Source organism: Lutjanus erythropterus, chromosome 18, assembly GCF_056507025.1.
Source record: "Lutjanus erythropterus isolate fLutEry1 chromosome 18, fLutEry1.hap2, whole genome shotgun sequence".
Taxonomy (NCBI): Eukaryota; Metazoa; Chordata; class Actinopteri; order Lutjaniformes; family Lutjanidae; genus Lutjanus; species Lutjanus erythropterus.
The window spans coordinates 8,677,028-8,702,915 of NC_139334.1; the positions used below are offsets into that span (position 1 = coordinate 8,677,028).

The 25,888-nt window shown below is 41.4% G+C and overlaps 1 protein-coding gene across 1 annotated transcript in view; it reads left to right on the forward strand.

The window, feature by feature from the left end:
• Positions 1 to 805: 805 nt before the first annotated feature.
• LOC146310592 (pleckstrin homology domain-containing family G member 3-like) overlaps positions 806 to 25,888 on the forward strand; it is a 42,154-nt gene continuing 17,071 nt past the window's right edge. Inside the window, exons 1-3 of the mRNA XM_084742312.1 lie at positions 806 to 929; positions 7,269 to 7,336; positions 22,780 to 23,321. Coding sequence (XP_084598438.1) covers positions 859 to 929; positions 7,269 to 7,336; positions 22,780 to 23,321 — 681 coding nt within the window. The 5' untranslated portion in view covers positions 806 to 858. The remainder of the gene's footprint in view (positions 930 to 7,268; positions 7,337 to 22,779; positions 23,322 to 25,888) is intronic.

Sequence of the window (25,888 nt, forward strand, 5' to 3'; positions counted from 1 at the left end):
GATGTTTGTGTGGACGATATGGACAAAACCAAATATCATGATTAGCAGGGGTGACACAATCTTAATATTAAATTGAAAATCAACCGAAAGGAGCTTTCACTAATGATATTGTAATAAAAGGCAGAATCAGTGATTCGTTTTCCAGTCCTTTTTCTTCACCCACGCCTAGTTGCAGCATCCTGTGCATGTCCAAAGAAAAATTATTTTGATGATCGATTAATTGGTTTGAGTAATTTTTTTTTAGACAAAATGTCAAAATTCTCTGATTGCAGCATCTTAAATGTGAATATTTTCTGGTTTCTCTACTCCTCTGTGATGGTAAACTAATTATCTTTGGGTTGTAGGCGAAACAAGACATTGGCTACACCGTCCCCACAACTTCTTGCAGTACTGCTCCTTTTTGTCTGTGAGCTTTCAGAAAATCTGCACCAATAAGGATGAAATAAACACAGAGTATGGGACAACTGGCTCCGTCGGCATCCGTATGTGTATCTCACATTAACAGAAATAAGCCAGAGCCATAGAACAGCTAGAACAGTCTGATAAGTTCTGATAATATCATTACTTGACTTCAATAAAACCAGGAAAAGACAACACTTATGTCATATCACGATATAACAATATCCAAAATCTAAGATATCTAGTCTCATATCATGATATCAGTACACTATCAATATATTTCCCAGCCCTAGCCTACAGATGTGGCGTAATGCACCTTTAAATGGGCACCCTCCAATTCTATTTGAAGACTTGGCGTCTAATTTTACCAAGCAGCCCTCTGCTCTCCCCTCCAAACGCTGCAGGACGTTATGGAGGACACTGACCCGACTGCTTTCTCCTGGCTGTCTTTTACTTATAATGTTGAGGAACTGGAAGTCTTCGCTTGTCATTTGCCAGTTAAGATGGCACTTGCCAACTTCACTTGCCAGGTATGCATTCTGTGGTTAAGGGTCATCAATTGGGGGGTGAAAATTGCTGTTTCTCCTTTCTCAGCACAGCAGGGAATGATTATTCTCCCATTAAGGGCTATTTTGGCCGGGGTGTACGTGCACCATATGGGCGAAACTCCTCGCAGTGCCCTGTGGGTGTTCATCGGGATGGATCACTTATCGCCACATCTAAGCAGCATGCTGAAAAATGCAGTGGACTAAAATAAGAGGCTCATATGTTGTGTGTGTCTGTGGGAAGCCATCGCTTTTGTGGAAGCTGCGGATTTGATTGAGATGAAGAAGAGAGGGAGCGTAAGGGTTTATTGTTTTCCCCAGTGAATGAGAAGCTGTTAGTCTCTTAAGGCCTGTGTGTCAGGGGACAAACTGCAGGAGTAATGTGGGAAAGAGGGCACTCACAGAAAAGGCTGTTTGTCAGGGGGTATTTTCTGCCGGGGTAGATGGGGTTAGAGGGTGAGAGAGAGGTCTTGCAAGATAAACATGGCACCAATGTTGAAATAATAAAGACTCTCTGTCTCAGTTAGCCTGTTGGGCCCTAGACCCTCTGCCTGCCATGCCAGGTTTGATTTTTATTTGTCCTGAACGTAAACATCCGTCCTGACTGATGGTGTCTTAAAGAAACCCACTCCACCGTGTCTGACTAGAGGCATCCCAGGGGGCTTATGTCATACTTCCAGATTCCCGTGGGCCTTGTTGGGGTCGGCAACGAATGCAACGTGATGCTGTAGGTCTCTTAACTGTGAGAGAGATCAGTACAGCAGGAATTCTCTGGTCTATTTTTAGTTTGTCCTCCCGTCAACTCATTCCACACGAGGAAAAAACAATTTGTGCTGTTAATTGTTGCACAAAAGGCTGAATGAGTTCTCTTTTTGGATCAGATGCGGGACCCAACCAATTGTGAGCCTCCCCAGTTTGTAGAAGAACAGCTGCTGGATACGAGTTATCTTTGGCAACTCTACCGAATGGCTGACCCGAATGCTTCAAAGCTTCTACCATTGCTAGGTCTGGGTTGCAGTACTCAATATCTTTAAGCTACCAAGCAAAGTAACACTATCAAGTGCTATTGAAAATACTCAAGTCAAACGTTACCCTCATTCAATCATTTTTGTTCCCAGATGTGGAAAAAAGAATTACCATGGTATGTATTTGCTCACAGAGTTAGTAATTTAGCATGCTGAGGTGCCACCACAAGGTATGAAGGTATGGAAATTTTAAAAAAGGCATCAAATGAAGTACTCCAGTTATATTTGTATCACTTTAAGTGGACTAGTACTTGTACTGGTATAGTAATTTTTTAAACAATACACTGTGCAAACTGTTACCACATTAATTGATGCCCAAATCAGTATTCAAATGCTGTGTTTTTTTTGTTTGTTTGTTTTTTGCCCTTTTTTGTTGGTTGCACCGAAAAAGAGGCAAATGACTGTGCTTATTTGGCACACATAAAAACCAAGCATGTACACATGACACCAGCGCACAGGACAGATCCACCTTGCGTGGGTGCATTTCTGTGCATTTCTCTAAGTATAGTATTTCTCTTAATATTTTTTCTCTACATCCCCACCTACACTCGAGCTTTGAATAAAAAACTAAATCAAACAACATTTCAGAGATGACACAGCATAGCTTACCAGCAATCTGCAGTTGCACTTTTCTGTCTTTTAAAAGAACTTGAAAATGTTTACATTTACAAATCAAGACTTGATAGTCTGACAATAGCATAGCCATTAATATTAAAAAAAAGTTGAGAATACAGTTGAGACCTTAAAATAGAAAGTCAAATTGAATTGTGGATTTGGAGAATCTTGACAGTGATATAATATACTTGCAAATATTCTTACTGAAGCTTCAAAACCCCAAAATGGTATTAAGTAAAGCCCTTAAAACAACCCACCAGGATTTGAATTTAAACACAGTCTGTTAATTGACAGCAATCTTGGCATCCAGTAAAGTGTTTTTTTTTTTATGTCACGTCCTCAGTGACTTGTCTGTGCCTCTTGTAACCCTTCCTGAATAGACAGAGAAAGTGGCATGTCTCCTTCGGAGCAGAAGTCTTGTTTTCCTTCGGCTTCCCCTGCAGACATGTTTAGTGGTTTCACTTCTCTCATAACCTCGACAGCCTGTCAGTGGTGAAAAATGCTCCAGATTGTCATCACCCCCCAAGGACCCTTTTTGCTTTAACATGTTAAGCCCGAGGTCTTGGTTCAAGGTATATGTTTGTCTGTGCGAATTATCTCAGAGTGAGGCCTTTAACACATTTGGGGTGATGACTCAGTAGTAATTTTCTCTTTATTTGCATGAGCGCTGTATCTTGCCAGCATCTGTCCCCGTTAATCATCTGTTTGTTGTGTTTTAAAGAAAGGAATTCAGGCTTTGACTGCCTGGATCAGTGTAAAGCCCGGCGATTAGAGGAACAAGGAAGTTTATCAGCCCATCTGAAGAAGTGATCCATTGCAGGTCTTTCTTTTAATAACCATCAGATTGGCTCTCGTAGCATCTGTCTTCAATTAACGGGCAAGATGCAGATTCCCATGCGGGAGGTTCATGCTGCGGGTAATTCAGTCATCAGCTGTGGGAACCAAATGCTCTCCATTTGTGTGGAATGGCAGCTAGTTCAAGCACAGGTGGCCTGCTTGGCATGAATGTTGGCCTGTATGTAGTGTTTTCTTTAGGATTTGAAATTTGGCTGTGCCCCCTCCCTAGGAAAACATGGATTTGGAATTGTCATGTCAGCAAACAGGAGGGGAAAGTTAATGAGTTACATTTGCTGAATTCTGTGCAGATGTGTTAAGATTGTGAGTTAAACAGCTGTACCATGTCCTGCTAGACATTATCAGACACTTTCTCCACCTGACAAGACACTGGAAAAACATTTTAAAGACCCAGACGTCTGCAGTTTATATAGATTTTGAGCCTATTATTCCTAGTCTAGCCACACGTTGACCAAAAACAGATTAGCATAGCTCTGGTTTGGTCATTAAGTGGGGTTAGTTCATAGGTCATGGTAGGTGGGATTATCAGAGGACTTTATTGAGTTCAGCCTGCCCCTCGACATGAATACTACTCCTGCAGGTTACACAAACTAACCCAGTACAAAATCAATTGGCCAAGCTTGGTCAAAGGCAGTTTGAAGAGGCTTCATTCTTGAAGAATGTCATTGTCACAGTGCTGCATTGACTGAGCATAAATCTGCTTGTCTGACAGCATTAGTTTTACATTTTGTTCTTAAAGATACACCAAGATTATGATTTCAGTCAAATCCACAGGAATTCCTGAAGGAAAGGCACACCAGATTAAAATGATGATGTTGACTGGATTGGATAATTCTTGATTATAAAAATATTACAAACTGAGATGACATTAGACTTCATCGTCACAATGGGAAAAATACACTAATACCATACAATGAGAACAAAGAATATTTTTTTTTATCAAAATTGGATTTTTTTTAAATGAATGTATGAACATGTTATTTACAGATACTTTAAAGGTAGTCTCGCATAGTCAGATCTCAGGAAGAACTTACTTTGATGGAACATTTGCACATTGAGAGCTGGGCCTGAACATTAAAATGTCTAAATCACCACAGAAGAAAAGGTAACAGAGTATTGTTTGCAATCATACCATTAGTGGCCCAGGTTCTAATTTGCCATTTTTAGCGTGTAGGTTGCTAGCGCAGAGATTGTTGTTGTTTCCTGTAGTGAGAGACAGATAACGGATGCTGCCTCACTGCCTGAAACAGGCGACCAGTGGCAGGCTTATACCCACAGTCTACATGTGGTGAGTCAGACTACATTAAAGGTACCTTGTAGAGGTTATAAATAAACAAAATTTATGTTTACATCCTTCAGGCCTAGAAAACACTGAAAATGAGGATTTGCAACATTTGCAGCACTGAATTTTTAAAAGATATATTAAAACCTGCATTGTTTACATCTGTGTATACTAGCTAACAGTCCTCTTCTTTGTCCTTGTTGCCGTAATGCTAGGCATTAATGCCATCAACTGTAAATCAGTGGAATATCATGAAACCATCAAAATGAATGTGTATCCCATTACCATGTGTCCTTGTGCATGTGCACAGGATATTTTTTAAGTAAATAAGTCAAACATGGTTGGTTTGTGAGTTCAAAAGAACTACATTTAGTTTTGTTAGTATGCATTTATTTCTCCTCTTCACTTGTTCTTCTTTGCTGTAGAATGAACAAAAAAATTAATAGTTTCATGACTTGTCTAGTAAACAAACTCTACTTGAGTTCCGGCTGCAGCTGTAGGGACCCTACAGTGAAGCGGTGATCTTAATGTGTGGATCCAGCGCTGTGATTTTCCTCCTTGCATTCCTGCACATCTTAATTGGCGAACCTCCTGGCAGCGGGCTCGGCTTGGCCTCGGTTGGCCTGGCTGTCAGCTCGGCACAGTGGCCAGCAAACGCACTAGGAACAATGCCCATCCTAATCCCTGAAGAATTCCCGCTCTTCTGATCTAGCGAGCCCAAGAATGTGATGTTTAAAAGGCCGGAGGCTCACCAGGAATCACAGGGAGACAAGTTCTCATGCACAGTCTTCCATGTTAATTTGTTGTAAGGAGACAGAGAGGCAGTGATGTGAGAAACTGGCAGCACAGTGGCTCTGAGGGGACACACCTCATCATTAACAGTGCTGCAGCCTGGCATGAGGGATTAGAAAATACATGCCACCAGGGGTGAACCTGTAATCTCACGGGACCATTACACTGATAATGACATAACTTGTTTTGATGTTACATTGGGGTTATTGGTAACACTTATTAACTTGTTTTTGTTGGACTTCTCTGTTTGTTTCTGTAGTTGTTTTATGTAGCAAACATTCATATTTGTAGTAGCAATTTGTAATGCTGTTTTTGAGGTACAACTCAATTAGAGATGCATAATTGATACTTATAGAGCTCAAATGGCAGTCCCAGAGGTTCTCAAATGTCAAATCCTTAAACATTAACTTTGTAGCTGCTAAATCTCTTGAGAGTACATTTGTGTTAAGTTAAACTGTTGTCATTCCAGCCCCCTCCTGCCCTTTCTCTACTGATTAGCATGAGCTCATATCACAATTTCCTCTACTGTGCATTCCTCAGTAGCCCCGGCATTACTATATATTAGCAAGAGGCTGGCATGAGCCAACGCAGAGCAGTGAGTAGGGGAATGGGAAGAATTTCCTTTTTATATAAGACCTGAATAGACTGACACTGGGTTGCTTTCAATGAGCCAGGCCAGTAAAGAAAGCATGCCTCACTTGAGAAAAGAATAAAAACTTTGAACAGCTTAGCAAAGTACACATTCTTTACTCAAGCAGTCATACAGATACTTGTGTAAAATAAGATTCTGATAAAGGTAGAAGTACTGATCAAACTTTATTCAACTAAAAGTGAAAAGGTACAGGCTCTATAATGTACTATAAGTATAAAAGTAAAAAGTAGCCCTCTGAAGGACATTTTGATGGCCAAAGCTGACTGAACCTCATCTTTTCTTCAGGGTTGAGTCTCCCTGTATATGCACTGATGGATACTCCAAGCAGTGGTCTTTTGTATGTGTTATTGTCCTATCCATTTAGGTAGAAATCCATGAAATCCAGAAAAATAAATACTCAAGTAAAGCCAAGCAACCTGAAAACTCTACACATAAAATACATAAATTTGACGAGTACACAACAGAAATGTCAGTTTTACAATGCACATTATCCTACCAAATACAACCACAGCTCACTAAATGTGGTCTTTTCAGACTGAGTGGGATCACAGTGTCTGCGGGTAAACAATGTCATATTGGTTTGCAGAGTGTGGCTAACGTTAGCAGTGCTAGCACCAGCAGCCTGCTCTCCTCGCAGGTTAATGTCCACATGTCTGTGTTCAATGTAGTTACACATTGCTCTAGCCAAGTGCTTATATGTCAGTTTATTCGGACACAGCCTACATACTACCTTATTTTCATTTTCTAGATCAAAGTACTGCCAAACAATCCTGGCTTTACGAGATGTCATCTGTCCTACTTCCTATTTCCCACCTTGCTTTATTACAGCATCTGGCCATTAGCGCAGGGAAGGGAGGACGCTGGCTGCCGGGACTGCGGCAGCCCATTCAGTCCACGGTCACCCTGGCTAGTGGCAAACGGCTGCATTAGCTTCTTAGAGACAACAGTTAACTGGTGATGTACATAAATAAGATATTAACGGTTAGTTTAAGATTTTGTTTTATGAGAACCCACCAAGAATGATGAGCATTGCCATGCTGTGTGTACTGCCCTGATATGAAGTGTCTGGATTGTGTTTGAACCCTCATGTTTTGTTTTGTCAGCTCCAGAGGCCTGAGTGCCATGCCAGAGGGGTCCCACTCTGCTCTCCACCAGGGCCCAATGGGGGAAGGTAAGATCAGTGCAGTGACATTCAGTATGCTCTGCTAATTGCTGGCTATGAATTGACCAGTCTTATTAAAACATGGAATTTTATTAAGTCTGGTTATTCCTGCTGGTATATCTGGTTACCCTGGTCAGTGCACTAACATAACACAGAAGTACAGCAGAGGTGAATGGAAAAATGCTTGAAATGGAAGAATAGAGGAAATGTAGAGAGGCAGAGCTGAGTGAGCAGTGAACTTCCCTCCTACAGTCCAGACTGGCAGAGAGGCTCTTTGTGTGGCTGTGGATCTCGGCCAAACACCCTGACACACAGCTGAAACCCCTGAACACTCGCACATCAAACCAGACTGCGTCAGAATCACAGACAGGCAAGACGGCTGGTGTAGCCAGCGGTGCTGACCTCGTATGCTGGGGGCCACTCAAATTACATATTATTTTAGTGTTCATTATCTCCAGTCGCAGAGCCACAGCATTGACACAGGGCCTCTTTGTATCTGTTTGCCTGCTCTGTCCCTCAGACCCCCCTCCCCACCGCCCCTCTACGCCTCCTCTCTTCTCTACCGAACACATTTGGCTCTGGGCTTCCACTTTGGCTGAAGAATACCAGTGTGTCAATGGTTCCCTTTCTCCTCCGCGCCTGTGCCTTTGGTTCAGCTTTGGCCAGAGGAGGCTTTTGGCTGGGGGAGACGTGTGCCGCCCTCATGAAGATTTGTGTCTCTATTTCCTCAAAAGGCCACTCTGCACCGTCTACACGCTCTCATAGCTCATTTTGCAGCTCAGATGTCCAGTGTAAAATCACCTTGGCATGACAGAGCACCCACTTGCAGTTGAAACATTTTCAGACTGATCTGTTAAAGTTAAAGTGTGACTGGCTGAGCTCCCCTGCTGTGGATGGATGGATGGTAATTAAGGGGCAGGGCTGTTGGTAATGTGCTATCTGTGTGAAGTTTGATGTAGTTAGCAGGTAGGAGGAATGCACGTGGTGAAGGAAACCCCCGCCTGGTCAAGATAAATAATTAAAAAGGTTGTGGTTATCCAGTCGGGCTGAAAGTCGATGAGTCAAATCATCAAGCCCTCACTCAGCTGAGATTCTTAAAGTTGAGCAATCGTTTTTTGTTTTTGTTTTTGTGAGTCAGTGTGCATTACACTACCAGGAACAAAAACATAGAGAGGCCTTCAAAAATGCACATTTCATTGAGGAATTATAGATACAGGTAAAGGTCAGCTTTATTGTCCCATACAATTACACAGTAAGATTTAGTCTCTCTATTTGAACCATCCTAGTATTTAGATCAGTGAGCAGCCACTCTGCAGTGCCTGGGGATAAACTCCAGTTCTAAGCCAGTGCCTTGGTCAGGCGAACTGATTTGGGAATTGACCTAGTACTGGCTATAGACTGTTTTTGAAGGTGGGGGAGACTGGAGGAAACCCAAGCAAGCACAGGGAGAACAAGCGAATTCCACACTGAAAGGCCTGTCTGAACCGGGTTTTGAACTCACAACCTTCTTGTATTGACATGAAAGTGCTAACCACTTTTCCACCATGCCAGCCAGAGAAATCAAGGGAAATCATGAATATATTTTGTATATTAGCTGGCGCACTTATTAAAAACGGTGGTTGATGGTGAGCCTCTGAAACTAGTAGTTGTCCAACAAGCTTCGGCTCTTCTTTTTGAGTTGCATCATTGTATACAGAGCAATGCAAAAGAAGGCAGGTTGTAAACTTTACAAACCCAGTCTCAAAATCACCAGGAAACTAACTGTGATGGAAGAGGAGAAGAGTGTTAGAAACAGAGCACAGATGACACTGCACACTCTGTGGTGCACTGGGATTTCAGACTTTAACTATGAGCAGTATATATAATTTTACTTTCTCTGACTATGTAGAAATCTAATCTTTTCACATCACAAATGATGAAGACAGGCATTAAAATGTGAGTCTTACTGGTAAAACACACTCATATGTAGGTTGATAGTGGAGTTCAGTGTGGTGTTCAACTAAGAAGAAAGGAACGAAATGTTAAATCTACATGTTCAACTCAGACACAGTCCTAATATCCAGCTTCGATTCATCTGTAGGGTCAAGGGATTTGAAGTAAGAAGAAGCTGTGTGCATAGTTTTCCCTACTAGCAAGCTTTGGGTGGCACCATGCATCATCAGACAAAACCAGCATAAAAGAGAATTTTGTCTCTGCTGCAAGATGTGCCCAGATGTTCTTCACAGCTGTTGAAAGTTTTTTTTGTTCTTCTTACACATTTGGAATTCACTTTTCCAGAACAACTGAATGATGGGAACCTACATAAGACCCCCTCATAATTTACATCTAAGCTAAGGTCTCATGGTGGAATGTGAACCAGCATGATTATAATCCTTGTGTACCACATGTGAAATATATCAGGTAAAAGAACTACTGTGCGTTGAGTCTGTCAGTTCAACCTGAGGCATCATGAAGCATCTCTTTCAAAGATAAGGGTTCCCTCTGACCTACTTAACCTCAGGCAGGAATGTGGCTGTGTGTGCAGAATGTACAGCTTTAAAGGGGTTTTGGGGGTGGACGAATGGATCATCTCCATTCACTGCAGCTTTTCCAGACCAGTGGGCACAGGGTTGTGGATGTAGATATATGATGGCAGGGATGGCTGCGTCTCTGAGTGGGATTATCGATGGAGCTCCTAGACTAGAACTCTTTCTCTGCTTAATCATCTGAAACGTTAATCACAGGCAGCCTCAGGTGAAGTGAGTTTTGTCATGCACTGACACTCACTGAAACTCCCGATGACCCTCTATCCTACATGTCTACAACATCTTAGTAGTGTTGCATATGTTTATGTAAATCATTGCGTAACATAGGCCTAGCTATTATTGCATAGAATTCCACATTCACTGTATTTTATGTCATTGTTTGGCTCAGGGTCCCGTACTCCTCACAAAAGAATTTATTTCAATGTAAATGATTTTACAGCCTCTTACAATGGCATTCCTCCTATAGAGCTCTTCCGCTGGATTACACACATTAGTTACAGGCTCCCTGCTTCGGTTGTTCCTGTTAGATGGCCTCTTAGAAACTCATTTGAATCAATAAAACTCTTTATCAGCTTCCTCCAAAAACACTTAACATTCACTTGGCATGTTGTAATCAGGCATGCAGTGCGTTAGAATATTTTAGTGACGCGGAAGACATGATGGTAAACACAATAATGGCTTGGTAATGTTAATTATATGTTATTGTAAAAGATGATTTAGCCTATGTAATTAATGCTGTTTCTTGTCATTTATTATAGCATCACAAAACATCCGCTCTGTGTTTAGGCAAGTGCACACTTAGAAATAAAGGTGCTAACTAGAATCATATAGGGGTCTTTGGCTTGTCCCCATGGCAAAGCCTCTTTGGTTCCTGATAGAACCTTTTATAAAGGTTCCACTTGGAACCCTTCCAGAGAGTACTGGAGGTTTTAAGGGTGAAATCAAGAACCCACTGAAGGGTTTTACCTAGAACCCTTCACTATTCCATAGGAGTTTTATCTAGAACCAAACCAGCAGGTTCGACCAAGAACCTTTTCCCTTTATATTATGATACAAAGAACCCTTCACAAAAGAGTTTTCACAGGATTTCAGCAATCCTTGAGGAACTCTTTCTTCCAGAAAGGGTTCCTCAGAAGCAAATGGTTCTAGAACATCAGCCCTTCACTAAGAACCCTTCTTTAACCCCTACTTCTACGAGTGTACACAAAAGAGAAGTAATGCACTGACGCAGCAAACTGTCAAATTCCTCATTTGAATGCTGTGTACAGTAAGTGTTATTAAGGCCTACACTAGAGGATAAGCAGCATCACACCCTCTATAACACTGCATGTGGTAAACAGCTGTCCCACCACCAGCCTGTGTGGACACTGCAGAGAGGCGCTAACAGGACGGCAGTTTGGTTGTAGACTATCAGATTGGTGGTAAAGTTTACAATGGGCTCACACCTCAGGGCCCAGATGGTGTGCGATGATGTCCTGAGGAAATGTGAGTTTTAAGTAGATCCAAAGCTTGCTGTGCACTGTGAGTGCCTGAAGGGCTCTTGGAGGGGGGGCTTGTTGATGGAGGAGTTTCTTAAGTGGATCATCACATGCCTATGCACTGAGGTTAGCTGGCACAGCTGGATCCTTTAAGAGCTGGGGGTCGAGCACAGGGGAGGTTTACAGGATTAAATCTGAGCTTTTTGAGGAGTTTTGTCCTTCTAGTACTTTGAGGAACCTGCCTCTCTGAAACATGACACTCTTCAGTGCCATTCTTCAAGTAGTATCTTGCTATCGTAGCCATTTTTACTCTCATGGTTGTCTAATCCAAGTGTGTTTTTTTTTACACAAGCATTTCAGGAATCTAAAAAGTCTAACAAACGCTCAATAAATGAGTGAAATTTGCTTTGACTACGCAAAACATTTAGTTTCGTATTTAATCACCAGAATTCCCCCAAAACTTCCCAGCCTAAAGTTTTGACCTTGACTGTCAGTGAGGAATGCAGGTTCAGTTTGTGTGTGTCTGTGTGTGTCCGTGTGTGTGTGTGTGTGTGTGTGTGTACTCAGCCTCTGTTGTCCGCTGCGGTTTATTTACTGACCTTCAGGCTAATTATTAACACAGCATTAAAAGCTCCTTTTGAGGCCAAAGATAAGTGTAAATCAAACTATCTTGTACATATGAAGGAGTGCTCAAAGCAGGAAAACCCTGAAGTGACCTAAATTCTTTCCGTCGAGGGATATGAATCAATCCAGGCCATCGGCCTTGGTGTCTAATCTCCAGTGTTCTGATTCATGCTGTTTGATAATGGTCTGTGAAGACTCAAGGGCCTAATCTCCGGAGGCACCCTCCTTTATGCTTGTGCCTCCTGCCCTCCTGAGGGGCGGCCATTCACCGTTGCCAGGTAGGGAGGAGTTTTTCCCAAGGGGATCAATGCAAGACTACCTCCCTGTCTCCCAACAGCCACCGGGGGAGGAGGTGAGTGCCAGAGTTTGTAGTGGGGCGTTGAAGATGGCAGTTCGGAGTGGATCTTGAGGGGCGGAAGGGCTTTATTAAGATGTACTACTGCAAAACATTATTGCCTCTTTATCCCCGCAAGGGAAACAGGGTCACACACTTCGCCCTTGGCTCTGGAAGGCTTAGCAGATTAGCAGTTGCCTCAAGAGCCAGTTTGATGTTGTTGTTTTTTTTTCCTACCTTGTGAGTGAACATACTAATCTTTCAATTAGGGACAAAGATTTTTTGCCTTGTTATATACTTTAATGTGGGAGGTGAAGGTTCTCTTTAGGGCAAGTGGAAAACTCCAAAAAATAGTTACTGTATGCTACTTCTGACCAATTATCGACCTGGATGATTATCACCTCCAGTGTTCAGTATTTTTACAGTTATCGGAATATTTTTTTTGTTTTATCTGTTGTCACTAAAGTAAATGATCCCCAAGTCCAGTTTGTTTGATTAGTGTGAACTCTGCATACCATACCTGGGCGCAGTTCGTTTACTCGTTGATTCATTGATCCATGCCTGAGTCCACTTGAAAAGGTTCAAGTTAGGGTTGGGTGATGTCTACGAAATCAGCACATGAAGATACCCACAGTAAAATATCGCGATGGATGATGATGTCATTGCTGAGTCTAAAAGAATCGCTGTCTCGGCACCATATGTTTGTAACTTAGTTGTTCTGGAAAAGAAAATAATAAACACAACATTAAGATGTAGGGCAATGAACAACAGCAACAACTTCTTTTTATTTTCTCTACCACATCAGAAATGGAACTTAGGCAACAACTTTATGGCAACTCTGAGGAGACACACTATCTCAAATACAGAAGGCTTTTAAATCACAGTGTTATGATGGTAGAGGTCGATGACTGTTGACTGATCATGGTGGACCATCTGCCCAACTCTATCTCAAGTATGGTTCATGTGAACTCGGGCGCGGTTTGCATCAGGTGTGAAAGCTAACTGTGCCAAAACAAGGAAGTGGACTACTAATGAAATCTTGCGTTTGTCTGCCTTTCTACACCATAGCAACAGCATAAACAAATGTCCTGTAGGTGATGATGCAAGTGTACTCAAATACAGGACGACATTACTAATGTTAAAGCTGAGCAACGGGGGAGTAGGGGGGGGGGGGGGGGTCACAGTACAAAGCAATTGCGCCTAATGTGAAAACACCCTCAGTCTGTAGTACACTCCATAGTGTCTCTCAATGTCCCACCCAAAGTAGTATCTGACTGACTGTTAATTAGGAAACTTTATTTACTGCCGGGTAACTTGTAATTCTTCATAATAGTTTATTTATATTTCGTATTGATAATCTGAATTGATAATCTGATCAAAGTAACTAAAGTTATTAAATAAATGTAGACTGGTGGAGTAAAAAGTCCATTGTTTGACTCAAAAAAATGTTGTGGTGTGTAAGTATAAAGTAGAAGAAAATGGTTATTACAAATTTTGACAAAAGAATTACAATTTTTAATGTAAATGTATGTTGGTTCCAAATATCAGTCTCTAATAATCGGTATCAGCAACACCCCTGAAACCTGAAAAAAACAAGTTCACAGTGAAGAACAACAGGTGAAAAGACAGCAAGAATGAGCTTTGAACATGTTTTTTTGTTGAGGAAGATAAGGGTATGGTTTAAGAAAAGTCGTAAATTTTATTTAGATGCATCACAAATTACCAGCACTTGTAAAAAACTTTTTGTCCTTGGGGGTATTAAGTAATGTAGAAGTATGAACCTGCCAAGACTTCACCAAGCAACCAGGAAACAACCTCTTCCCAGATGATTCTTGGTGTGGTGAAACTGAGCACTGAAATTACCGATATTTCACAGTTTAACTGTCATTGATCATGCAGTTGCAGGTATGGTCAAGCCGGTGTTAGAGTAATATCACATGGTGACTTAAGATGTGATTCATTTTCTGCCGGGATCTGATATATGAGTCAGAGTGAATCAAGCAGGAGCGGCTGTGTGGACTGTTACTAACAGAGCAGGCAGAGGCTTGTATATTTCAGTGGGATGTTCTCTTCACTCTGTCACTCTTACTCTTATTGTTTGTTTTCTGTGCTCAGAAAACGCTTAAGACCGATGCAAATGACAGCCTTGCCACCGGCAACAAAATGTTCAGAGAAGCCAAGGTGCTTCAGCGTGGCGTCTGTAATGTGCTACCAGTTGTCCAGCGGAGAGAGAAAGTTGTTTTCTGATGCTAGAGGCTCTTGTACCTTTAGGATAAGCATTTGCATGCTGAACAGAGATATAGGCTGTGTTGTTCCTGTTTCTTTGCCCCTGATTTGGTTATAAAACAAAAGGCCACAAGCCAGACAGAATAGCACAGGAGGAACTTTAGTATGTACTAACTCTGGGTTATTTTGGGTGTCTCATATGCAAATTTACATTAAAGTCTGACTTGTGGTCCTAGGTAGTTCGCCTGAAATAGTCATAAAGGTGTGTCTTTCTCTGAGACAGCTCCTCTTTAACTGTGTAGCGCACACTCATCATTCATCATATTAATAGTCTGGTCGCAGGAGTCTGATGGATTGGAGATCCAGGAGTTGTTCTTTCAGGTTTCTTGCTTTGGTGGATGGACCTCATTACTGCCATCTTAAGGTAATAATTAGTTCATTTATGTATGGGTTTGCTCTATAAAAATATTTTAAACATATAATCAGTTCAACTTGACAGGAAATATCTGTTTCTGATGCTTGCAACACTTTTCACAATGAACCATAATTTTTCATTCAACATAATTATTATCCTTGTTTGTGTCTAGTTTGTTTACCCGAAGTCAAGTAGACACTGTGTTATGCAATGTGCTGTGTAGAGAGCTCCTTTTACTGTCAACAGAAGTTGGATAAGCAGGGGAGACTGACAGGGCAGTTTTAGATGTCGGGGAAAAGAAAACTCTTGCTTGTACTGGGTAGAATTTGCATGGAGGCTGGTTTGCATGGACTAATGTGAAAATGCTGGTCACATCATCACAGGGTTTTGCAACCAACGGCTAACGTCATAGGTGCATGTCGAGGCTTATCATGTTCTCTGAGCAGGTGTTAATATTTACTTGGAAAGCATGCAAGATTGTTTTTACGCAAGCCAGAGAATTTTCTTTTGTAAAGGAATGCTTTGTTTCCATATGCCAAAGACTTCAGACAGATACAGATCCCCTCTGTGGGACATGCGCCTGTAGCCTTTTAGAAAAGCTAATAACCAGGTGCTGCAGTATTCATTTCAGTGCTTCTTTTTTTACCTCCTGCACCACCTTATTAGGCACTGCCTGTCATTCATATGACCATGATGTCAGAGGCAGACGAGTTTATGAACTGTCTGCATTGTTAGCTGCATGAAGCTCAGACTGAAATGGAAACAAGTGTAGACTTCACATTATTAGTTCTAGACTGATTAGTCATCAAGCCCCTCGGTGAGTGAATGTCCTGTCTGCTTTCAGAGATGAAACGGGTGAAACAACATTTACCCTAAATCACCTGTCATATGCCTGAGGCCCATTTCTTTATCATTCATACTCACTCCTCCTTTATCCTTCCCAGTCACTCTCTGGTCTTAGGGCCGCAACTAATGATAATTTTCACTGACAGTTAATCTGTTGATTATTTTCTCCATCAATCGATTAATTGTTTGGTCTATAAAATGTCAAAAAATGCTGATAAATGTCGACCATTGTTTCCCAAAGCCCAAGATGAAGTCCTTAAATGTCTTGTTTTGAACAGAAGAAGAAAAAATGTTAGAGGTCGTATCTAGAGACAGTTAATGGTAATGAAAACACAACAATTTCTGATTTTCTGTGGGTTATACACTAATGAAAACATACATATGAATATTATATTACATTTCTGCTAAATTCTGACCTTAAATCTTACACCCTGGACCTTCAATATGGAAATGATACATATTATAGCTTTAAGAAGCAGGAATCAGAGAATTTTTTACTTTTTTTCTTTAAAAATTACCCACACTGATAATCTGTTATCAAAATTAATTGTTGACAACTAATCGATTAATTGTTGCAGCTCTACTGGTTTTAAGTAAAGGGCCCCAGACTGAAGCTATTTTATTTGACTTTTTCTCCATAATTATTTAAAATTTTGTTACAGATTTGTTCGCGAATGCCGGGCAGCACTGCATTAACGTGAGCCAGTGTCCAGGGGATTTGGATTCAGGGAGGCAACAAAAGAGAAGGGGAAGGTCATGCTTGAAGCATTAACACACCTTTGTCTGTAAATGTTAACCTCGGCTTAGCAGCCAGGAAACTGGAATTCAAAGAATTACAATGAGGGGTTTGGGTGGGTTTTTTTTCTGGAATTCCAACCATTTTTCCTTTAACAACAGGTTCACCCACAAGCAGCTGATATAATAAAAACCATTAATAATCACACTAGACATTTAGTGAACAGTCTTGGTGTCGATTTTGTTGAGACTAAATGGACTTTGAAAAACTCCTGTGAGATGTTGGGCCTGTCTGAAGTGTAGTCCAAATACTATACTATCTCTGTAGCCTTGACTTGGTTAATAGTTATGTCTGTGAGTTAACGATTGTATTGATGCAGCGCTGAAACAAAGGAGAGTGTTGTGTTTTGTTGAGGCAGTATACTTTGTGAAATTGTGGTGTGTGTGTGTGTGAATATGAAAATCCATGGCTTGGCTGAAATGGAAACTTGGTTCTGGACCATATACTTAGCAGTACAACCATTCTGTGTAAGTTATGATTTAACAGGTCTGTCCACTGCGCTGAAGAAAAGAAGTGGGAGGTACTTTTTGTGAATGGATACAAATATGCTCAGCTGCTTCCAAATTACGCTTCAAAATGGTTTTAAACTCTAGAAATTAAGCAATCATTCCCTCACATGTGACCTTATTTAAAGTCTTCCTCAGTAAATGACTTAACAGCTGGATTGGACTTTTACTTACACATTACATCTTTTTTTAAGATTCCCCTTGTGGTTTTAGCTGCTGTTGTTGCTGTGATCAGTGTGCTTCTCTTCCATAAAGTAAGACCAGTAATTTGACACCGACTAGTGAGTGTTCAAAAATGTATGTTTGTGTGCAGATGTTATATGCCAGTGCTGTAGAAAACAGATGGTTTAAACGAGTGTGCGCTGCCCCTGTTATGGTGGTTTCTTTTTATAGACCTTTCCCTGCAGTTATTGCCAAAACATTGGCATTTGGGGTTTAAATGATGAATTCCTTTTTTTTCCCTCCAGTAAAGGTAATGGTAACAAATTTTCTCTTAAAGACATCAGAAGGCTGTGCTTATCTTTGATCAGTCTCAGTTGCTGAAGGGAATTCATTTGCCCCTTGTTAACCATCAGGACAGTGGCTGTTAACACTGCAAAGGCATGAACAATCGCACACCCAACAAATGCAAACAAACCGTGACACTGCTGACACAAAATAAGACAAGATGAATACTTAGCTGTAGAAAGACATAGCAGGTAAAAAAGCAGCCTATTAATGCTTTTATTAAGTTAAAACTAGGGATGACAGTGCTCGGAATTAAGGATGTCATGTTGTCCTGGGGACAATAAAAATAGCACCTGGGACTCACACTATGTTTAAACACCGTTTTAAATAGAATATGTTCTCCATGACATATGTTCAAAGTGTCTGCAAGTAAATTCTGTTGCCGAATAGCCTGCCAATCACAAACAGGTTTACATTTTCACTGCAGTTTCACCTTGGAATTCTTGCGACCAGTAGCTCTATAAGTTGGTTGGCCTTTTGGTCCACAAAAAGTTTCCCATCCTTTTGCAGGTGTTTTCTGGAGGTCAAGTCTGTGGCACTGATAGTGGTCTAAAACAAAGTGGCACATAAAAACAAATTCACGTAACCGAACTTGACCAATGACCAAACTGTGCAGAAAGACACACAGACACCCAAACACCATATTGCCACATCCCCTTTCGTAACTCATGAACCCGTTGTTGTAGGCATTTGTGGAAGGCGTTATTGGACTGAGCAGTTCCTTTTTCTTTGGTGATGGTTTGTGAGGTCATGTGTGTGAATGCATGAATGTGCAGATACATGCATGTAAATGGTTGGTTGGTCACAGCTATTGTGAATTTGCACATTTTTATCCAGATATAAGTGCAGGGAATAACTAGCCAAACTTCGATGGCAGCCCAGAGTAAGTCAATGAAGTGATGCAAGATACTGAAACAAAACTATTAAAGTATATTTATTATGTACAATGGAAAAAAACAGACAATGGATATTCAGTGTGGGACATTTGAAAGTAGAATTCTGGACAGTTGCAGGACACTGAGCAAAAAAGTTAATTTCAAGTCGTGATGCACGGTAATATCGGTATGTCATCTGTATCGGCCAATAAAGGCTTAAAATGAAATAGGCCTATCGGTATTGGCCCAAAATGAACTTTTCTAAGATGATGCATCAATCATGAACATGCAACACTGGTATGTCTGAGGTGTCGAGATTGTTTAAACTGTCCAAAAAGGATGGCAAAGTAGCTGTTTGCAACGATTTCCGAGCGTGTTCTTAATAGCCCTCATCCCAATCATTGCATTAAATTTGTTCATTAAAAAAAGAAACCAGTGAAACCAACCTGTCAGCAATAGTTTTCTTATTTTGCTGGGTAAATGTGCACTAAAACATTGTATTTCTGCAAGTGGACCATCATGTTAAAGAGTAGACATACAAATATGTCATTTCCTTTATAAGGGAGAAATAATGCACTCTGCAATTAGGTGAGGGAAAATATGTGCATACTTTGGCATTGGCAAAACAACCAAAATTAAATGACAATGTTGGCACATCAGATATGGGCAGAAATCCAATGTCATGCATCCGTAGTGAAAGCTTGTATATGTTTTTTAAAGGCTAAATTTGATACCAGACACTTTATGGTCCTCCAGGGTGCAATCGTAATGGCGTTGCCACTGTGGCTACAGATCCCTCAGAGATTAGCTATAAATGTTTGCAGACACTAAAGAGACTCTGTGGCACCCAGAGACCAGACACTCTGCTTTTTACCCTGTCTCATGATGATGGTTGCTTATTATTCAGTAGCTATATTGAGAAAACACTGCATTATAAGCATATTCATCTTTGTCTGATGGTGCTTGATAAAACTGAGGGATCACAAGTCATCTTTTGTCTACAGAGACGGGTCAGAAGGGAAATACTTTGCACCAGATTACATGGGACCAGATGCTGGGCTTATCTTAGACGTGCATATTGACCAGGTCATTTGCATTCCTCTGTACAGCCTGTTTCAACAAAGTCAGTGAGTGGTCCACCAGGCCTGTTTTCCCCTGAAACATGTGGTGTGCGGTATCAACCACAGATAATGGCAGCCTGTAGAGTCAGCATCTGGAGTGGCCGATCAAAGCTGTGGTAGGAGCTGAGATGGTGCTAGAGTCAAGTGTGCATTCGAGTCTTCAGATATGTCAGATAGTGGTAGTGTAGGACCACGGTCTACTTTTTTTTTTAGTACAGTCCAGCCAGAGTTGTCCCGTTTTGGCACTTGAGATGTGCATGAGGTTATGATTCTGGGCGATTAAATATTAACTAGGGGAGTGTGGAAACTGTGCAAACATGGTGTTGATTTGTACTTTTCCTCCCCCTCCCTTTAACTTGGCATTGACTTTATCCTGCAGCGCAGCAGCTTTATTATAGTGGGATATTGGGTGTGAGGAAGAGAAGGAAGGAGGAAGGGAGTTTCACATGCCAGACACGCCAGATCTCAAAACCAAATGTAAAGACAGAAGTGGCAAAGGAAGCGGATGCCTCGTTCTAATTCGTAGTGGTGTAGTGAGTGTAATAGCTCACCGCTACACTCCCTTTACACCATCAACCCTGTGATTTGTCACAGAGCGTAAACAGAGTTGTCTCTAGTGGTCAGCCCCTGCTTGCCAGCTCATCCGTTTCTCCCAGTGAGGTTTTGCATGGGAACTGTGCTTCTGGGACGGCTTGATGTGGATTGTGGAGCGAGCTGTGCAGCGTGAACGAGGCTCTCATGAGCCCAGTACTGACTCATGGAAAGTTTCAGGATGCCAGAAGACGTGTGTGTGTGTGAATAAAATGAAAGTTTGCAGTTTGATTCTTCTTGTGAAGCCCATCGTCCAGCTGCTTGTCACACTTTTTTCAACATTAATAAATCACTAACTTTGAGCACTTCCCATGTTCTCATGTGAAATATTTGTCTTGCTGAACCTGATTTATTCCAGAGAGCATTAAAAGTAAGTTCTCTATAAAACTCTATATGAGAGATAAGCCAACTGAATACACTTGTGAATCAGTTTGGTTGCTGCCTCTTACAGACTGACGAAACACCTTTTCCTGACAACATCAGGTTTGTGTTATCAGTTGTGGACTGCAAGTGGAGCTGCAATGATTAATCGATTGAAAGAAAATTCCTTGCCAGCTGTTTTGATAATCAATTAATCCATAACTCGTTATAGTCATTTTTCCAGCAAAAATGTCAGACACCTGCTGGTTCCACCTTCCCTGTGATATTGGCCCTACCGGCAAGGCGCAGTTCCCGACTGGAGTCTGAAGTTTTTTTTCTTTCTGCAACTAACTGATAAATGAAAACTTATCCCTTCTCATCGACTACTGATTTGATTGACTATTAGAGAACAGCTCAACTGTCAACACTGGTGAAAGAGGGTGTATTTCAGGCTCATGACATAAGCTACATCTGTAGGCTATCAACACCAAATTATGCTCTCCATCCCCACTTGGCAATATCACTTACTTGAGTCATTCCGCTTAATGCTTTGCATAATGATGGTTTGTGCCTCATAAAGTTTCCATTTATTATTCTGAAGTTAAATTATTCGACAAAGCTTCATTTCTTTTAGCTGGGCAAAACAGTTTTGACCCCTTTACCCTGTGAATATTTTAAAAAATGGAGCTCTGTGCACAGTGGCCACTCAGTGGTCCACTCTCACACTGCCATGACTTCATATATTTAGGAAACGTTTATGAGGAAAAGTTCCCATTTAGCCAGGAAGGATGTGAAACTGAATATGGATTCCATTTCTCTAAAATTCAAACGGAGCTCAATAAAGACATATAAACAAAGCTCCTGGTCCCCTTCCCCCATTTTTTTGTTCTCATCAGTTTCCCCCCCTCTCTGTTTTTCCAAGGTTCAGCCTTCAGCTGTCAGGAGAACAAGAGGAAATGGCTGGGTTTTCCACAGAGTGTGCAGTGTTTTAATTTAGGCCATGTCAGTAATGATTTGAGGCCTTTTACTGTAAACCACTCTTGGTGTCTGGGCGTAGAAACACAGAGCTGTTAGCTGTCTTTTATTGATTTCTGGATAGTAGTCTGTTCAGTGTCGCCAGAATTATATTTATCTGAAGTTGTCCCTAGACGATGATTTAAAGCATTCATAGCCTTACTGTCATTTATCCACATGAAGAGAGAAGTCTTCACAAAAGACAATTTGAAAGTGCATCTGGTTTGTAATGGCATTATGTTAATGTTAAAAACAGAAACAATTAAATGCCTAGTACACTGTGTCAACTAAGATGAAATGCAAAAAGTAAACCCTAATAGTATTTTGGAACACTGTTGTGTTTTTTTTTTTGCCAGAGCCATTATCAAAAGTGGAGGTCACTGGGACCTCATGTCTGCCCCATTCTTGTGAACGCAATATCTCAAGAACACCTCCTTTACAGAATTTTTTCAAACTTAGCACAGATGTCCACTTAGACTCAAGGATGAACTGATTAGATTTTGGTGGTCAAAAGTCAAGGTCTCTGTCACCTCACAAATCATGTTTTGGCCATAACTAAAGCATTCATTCGCTAATCATGACAAGATTTCACACAAATAGGATAAAATGATGACATATCCAAAGGTCAAAGGTTAGCCTCACTGCGGCATCATGATATTGAGATCTCTATTAGTCTTCTGTATTCTTCTGTAAAAATAGACGCTAAATGAAGACAGCATGTTTGTCGCTGGAATTTATTTTCTGGAATCATACATGTCAACATAGTGATAACTTCCAGTAATTCTAGTTTTTCATAAAATAATATAATAAAAATAATCAAGGTGAATGTGTAGTTACACTGTATATTCAGCCAATTTTACCTGAAACCCTTACTGCAGCTGCACAGGAGCCACCAGTAAGACTGACTACAGGGTGGCTGCCAAGTATGTAAATGTGGAAATGTGATGAATTACTTTGCTGCAGAAAGGCAGGCATAGCGAGTTTCCTACAATAAAGTATAAAACTGAAGTCTAAATCATGAAATGACAGTTATTTTAAAGTGATACTCAAACCAAAATGTATCTTTTGAACCACTTTCAGGGCCTGAAAGATGACCTTTCGGTTTTGAGTCACTTTGAGTGTCTCTTTAAGGACATTCAAAGTGAGATGGGTATCCAAGTGTGTTGATCATACTGCCTTTAAATACATGTCCATCCCTCATATCCTGACACCTACCTTCTGTCTGTGTTCCCAGAATCTCCTCAGTTGTCCTCGCCACTCTCCACCAGCGAACATGACCAGGCAAACGTTCACTTGGGCCCAGACTGCTGCAGCCGACTATGCGTGGAGCCTCTGGACGGAGAGGGCGAACGTCCAGTGAGCCTGGTGTCCACCCTGTCCTCTGGTTCATCCCGCGATAGCCGCAGCCTTTTCGGGAGCACTGTTGCCCTTCCTTCCTCCACCACTCCGCCCATACCTAGCGAGGAGGACATAGACTTGGAGCTGAGCCCGACAGAAGGCACCGTAGAGCAGGCAGGGAACCAGAGTCCCACCCTCACCAGCTCCAGGGGCCGGTGGCAGGAACAGCCAGAGCCCAGGGTGATCAGCAACCAGTGGAACAACAATAACACCACCTCCAACAGGAAGGCAAGTAGCGAAATACCTCATATCCCCACCTCGCCTGTCGTCACGGATGCCATGGCGCCCAACCCAAAGCTTACCTATGTGGACCGTGTTGTCATGGAGATCATTGAGACAGAGCGCATGTACGTCAAGGACCTGCGTAGCATCGTGGAGGTGAGTGGGTGTCAGGGTTATGTTGACTGTTCTCAAGTTCAATTTTCCGTTACAGTTAGTGTTTTTCACTAGCAGCCAAGTATTCACTGTGAGCCAAGCATCTGATATTACAGAGAGTAAATCATCAGGATTCTGTGTATTTAAAGCACATGTTTGACTTGGATTAATATGCAGCTATGACTTCATGTCTGCAGAACTCTTTGGAGGTGATTTACTGAATTTGGCCAGCCAGGAGCCAAAACAGGGCAATTGGATTCAATGGCTGTTGAGAGCAAATAATGTCTACTGTGTTCCAAGCAGCTGTTTGTGGTCACAAATGAGACTGGTACTTGTAAAACATCCAGTGGATTTTTCTTTTCTTTTCATTACCAGGATCCATTCTGATTTCCTGCTTTCTAAACAAATCAGTCAGTTGACAAAAATGCATACCTGACATCTGGCAATTGTTTGCTTTGTTTATAGATTTCTGGTTCAAAGAGTTGAAGACTGTGGAGCAGTTTATGATCTGGTCATGGTGTTGTATATAAACTATTCTGTATATTTATAGTGCAGTGAAAGTTTACAGCCTATCGCCTGAGATTATGGACTATCTGGTTCATACAGTCAAAACTGGGACACAGCGAAGGACTTTCAAGTCTGAAATCTTTGTCTTTGTGATGTTAGTTAAAGATAGTAGGATGTGAAGCATGGAAAATCGGCCTAGAATGATTTAACCACTCAGACCTCTCACATCTTATCACAACTTCTCCCTTTTGTAGTCTGGAAACAACTTCCAGACGAAGAAACTTTGTGGCCCTTCAGTCTTTCTTGTATAGAAACAGGAGCACTCTGCTGTCAAACAATCCCCACTACACTGATGGTAATGTCTTAAACACGTGCTGCATTTCTGAGACCGACTGGCAGTAAACCAGCCAGCACCTCTCCTCACCTTGTCTCCGACTGCGCTGGCGTCTGGCAGTTGCTGTGGGAGGGAGCGCTGCCCTCCTCGTCACAGCTTGAGTAACGACCTGCTCCTGACAAACACTTCCAGGACTTCTAACTATTTCACTTGACGGCAGCAGCAGGCCAGCCTGGTCTGGCCCCCGGTCATGCAGGCAATGCAGCGAGCTCAAGCCTATAGCCTGAGCTCTCAGCTCTGCCCAGCCAACACAAACACCTTCATCATTGCAACAACTGGATAAATAACAGATGAAAGGAGACCGATTGTTTTTACCATATGCTACAGTGTGGGAACACAGTCTGGTACAGATGTATCATCTATCCTTTTATTATTACAGTATGCCTTCCATCAAATTCATTCCACACAGCTCATTTTAATTTCACACCAAGCTTTGATTCTGACAGAGATGTGTCAAACTCTTCCTTCATTTCAGCACTTCAGCAAACTAATCTAAAGCTTCCACTTGATATTGACTCTGAACCAACGAGCAGCTGTTGAAGCTATGTCCACTCCGCCTTTAGATCTACTCACTCTCCAATCTCACTCTTTGACTGTCTGTCCATGACATAAAGATTGGGGAACAGCTGGTTGACCCAGCTGGTCTCACGTGTCTACATACTTCCCAAACACCTGGCTTTAACACACCCAGAATCATCATACTCAACATTGTTGAGACAAGAATGTGCTCAGTGTTATGGGATTCAAAAAGACCTCCTCTAACTTATTACTAAGTGTTATTCTTTTTTAACACTTCTTGATTTGAACTATAATAGTACTATGAAGACTGAGATAATTTGGATAATTTGAAGTAGGGTTATATGAGGTACTTATTCACAGTCATTGGTTTCGCCATCTACCTTCAGTAGATGAAGGAACAGAGCAGTACCAACGTGGAAGCTAAGCAGTGTGCTGCTGTGGACATGGTAAGCAGCAAAATGTGTTTTTGCCTCTATAAAAAAGTCCAACTAAAAAAATCAATATCAGTTTAAGTGTACACGCTGCTTTGCTTTGCAGTCAGACAACCTTTTCTGATGGGAAACCGACGTTATATAAGCCAAATATTGCTCTCTCCAAACCAACCAAACTCCATAGGCAAAATCAGTCATTTTAACCTGCAGAACACAGGAGTCCCACAATAACACAAACAATCTGCCAGATTGATTGAGGCACAGGTCAACCAGTGACTCCGGTGTCCTGTGAGGTATAATTACTGATTTTAATCTATGGAGTTTGGCTGATTTGGAGAGAGCAATATTTGGGTTTTATAACGGCAGTTTCCCATCAGAAAGGCTGTCTAATGGCAAGGTAAAGGCAATACACTGACTATTGATAAATGCCTCGTACATCCCCACTTACAATAATCTAAATTATACTTAATAATACTAATAACCTTCCCTAATTATACTTTTTGATTTGACCCATAATAATAATATTACAAGCACAAAACACCCCTCCTTATTCTTCAATGAACCGCAGCCTGTAGTTCTATAAAGTAGGACTCTACAGACATAGCATGAAATCTCTCACAGTATGCTAAAGGTCACGTGTTTCTGGTGTGGCGAGGTTTTCTATAGGCGACTATGAGACGCCCTGCTGACTGCATGTCAGCATTGCTCTCACTGCACTG